The sequence below is a fragment of the Austrofundulus limnaeus genome, unplaced genomic scaffold, assembly GCF_001266775.1.
Source record: "Austrofundulus limnaeus strain Quisiro unplaced genomic scaffold, Austrofundulus_limnaeus-1.0 Scaffold377, whole genome shotgun sequence".
Taxonomy (NCBI): domain Eukaryota; kingdom Metazoa; phylum Chordata; class Actinopteri; order Cyprinodontiformes; family Rivulidae; genus Austrofundulus; species Austrofundulus limnaeus.
This window is the reverse complement of record NW_013952779.1, coordinates 183,962-186,044: the sequence shown is the minus strand read 5'-3', so window position 1 is coordinate 186,044 and position 2,083 is coordinate 183,962. Positions and strand designations below refer to the sequence as shown.

At 37.0% G+C, this 2,083-nt stretch overlaps 1 protein-coding gene across 1 annotated transcript in view; it reads left to right on the top strand.

Moving 5' to 3' along the window:
- Positions 1-2,083, top strand: part of cdkl1 (cyclin dependent kinase like 1 (CDC2 related kinase)) — a gene marked incomplete at its 5' end in the record, with an annotated part of 23,627 nt that overhangs the window by 18,770 nt on the left and 2,774 nt on the right. Inside the window, 1 exon segment of the mRNA XM_014023570.1 lies at positions 507-650. Coding sequence (XP_013879024.1) covers positions 507-650 — 144 coding nt within the window.

Sequence of the window (2,083 nt, the reverse complement as noted above, 5' to 3'; positions counted from 1 at the left end):
CACATGTAGATTTGCACACTTTATAAGGCCACAAAAACTCATTTTTTATCAATTTATGAAATGTCCCATGAGCCTTTGCTACTTGAGAGTATGGCAGACTTTCTCCAAGTGCACAGACTAAAACAAAAGAGGGCCATTGCATTGCTTAATCGTTAAAAATAAAGGACTTTATTTTTGAAAAGTATTTGTATTTCATGTATTTAAATAACTGCATTCGGCCCGCAGCCGTGGATAGATTTTCATTTTGGCCCTCTCGGGGAAAATGTTTGGGCACCCCTGCTCTAACTCATCTGTTTTTACTGGAACTCATCTGTTTTTACTGTAACCCATCTGTTTTTACTGTAACTCATCTGTTTCATCAGTAAAGAAAATAAAGCTCCTTTAAAAACCAAGTGTTTTGTTATTTGACCTTTCTGATGAAATGAGAGTGAAGCTGGCGTTGTTTGACTGTAGCTGTGTTTGCTGTGATGCTCCTGTGTGATGGTGTGTTTCTGCTCGTCCTGCAGAGCTGTCTGAGGATGGACCCGGCCGAGCGGCTGAGCTGTGAGCAGCTGCTGCAGCATCCCTACTTTGACAGCATGAGAGGCCAGAGCGAGAGCCGCAACAACAACAGGAGGACACATTTACCTCGCAGACACCTGCTGCCTGGGGTGAGCACCGTCCCCCCGGAGCAGCAACTGCTCCTAAAGACTGCTCTGAAAAAATACTCATCTCAAACTGATATTCAGAAACTTTACTCTCACAGTGTGTTAACAAATATTATGACAGAAATGTGATGTGTATTTGGAGTTAACTACTAGCTCAGACCACAAAATAATCCTAAATACAAAGTATTAGGAGCAGGGGCGGAGCCAGGTGGTGGCCAGGGGTGGCCATGGCCACCACAGACAAATCTTTGGCCACCCTGCTGCACACACCCCTTCCACAGTGAAACAACCTTTAGGGGTGTAATAAATCCTCCTGTACAGTTGGTGGCAGTGTTTAACAGTTTGAAACATCACCAAGCTCTATCACTGAAGAAGAGTAATGACAAAGAAGTGATGGTTTTCTTTATATACAGAACCTACACCTGTAATCTGACTTATGGTGACAAATGTTTATTTATTTATTTATTTATTTATTTATTTATTTATTTATTTATTTATTTAATGAAGGCTGCATGATGCTCTGTGTTTATTATGAGTAGACCTATCACTAAATCAGAAAAAGTGAAACACATCTCTAAATTCACTAAATTCACTGGGTAAAATTTATAATGTTAGTTTTAATGATAATGATTGATGTTGCGTGTCTGCACTGTGTTAAAATATCAACATATGACATACTTCCATGTGTGGCTGTGTGATATATTCATTCTGAAGCTGAATTAAAGCAGTAGGTTAACTCGCTAATTGTGAACATGTGAGTTTGTTAATAAACCAGCAGCACAACTGTGATAAAATACTTTTGTGTGGGAACGCAAAAAGAAAAAAATCCCCCATGTCCCCTCGTGGGCTCAGTATGTTTGCATTGTTTGTACGTAAATTATTTTTTAATTTATTAACCTTTATTTAACCATGTAGTTTTAATGTTTTTATTAAATAAGGCAGCAGGAAAAAGTCATATTATCACATTATATTTTCTTTAATTGCCTCCAGCCCCTTGGCAAACATGACCATAATGTTTGTTTGTCTGCTTAGCAAAATACTTCCTGAACCATTTAATTTTAATGATTTGGATGAAACTCAGTCATTAGATTGAAATTTGCAGCTGTCTGTCTTTGCCTTCAGCCTAATTCATGAAGGCCACCAGTTAATCAAGTTTAGCAAATAAAAAATATTTGTGACTTTGTTGAGATAAAGTTGATGCAGCAGCAGAGTCGCTCAGAACACAGTGAGTGTGTTTTAAAGTTTTAATTTATAATCTTCAGATGCTTTTAACGTTGACATGAAAGATATTAATTTAATTTCTGTATCAAACCTCAGATCTGACACAAATGAAAAAGTCACTATAATACAGTTAACAAGTTCAAAGTGACCATTTCTAAAATAATCTTTTGCACTAAAAGTCAAATGACTAAAAATATATGTATATACTATATATA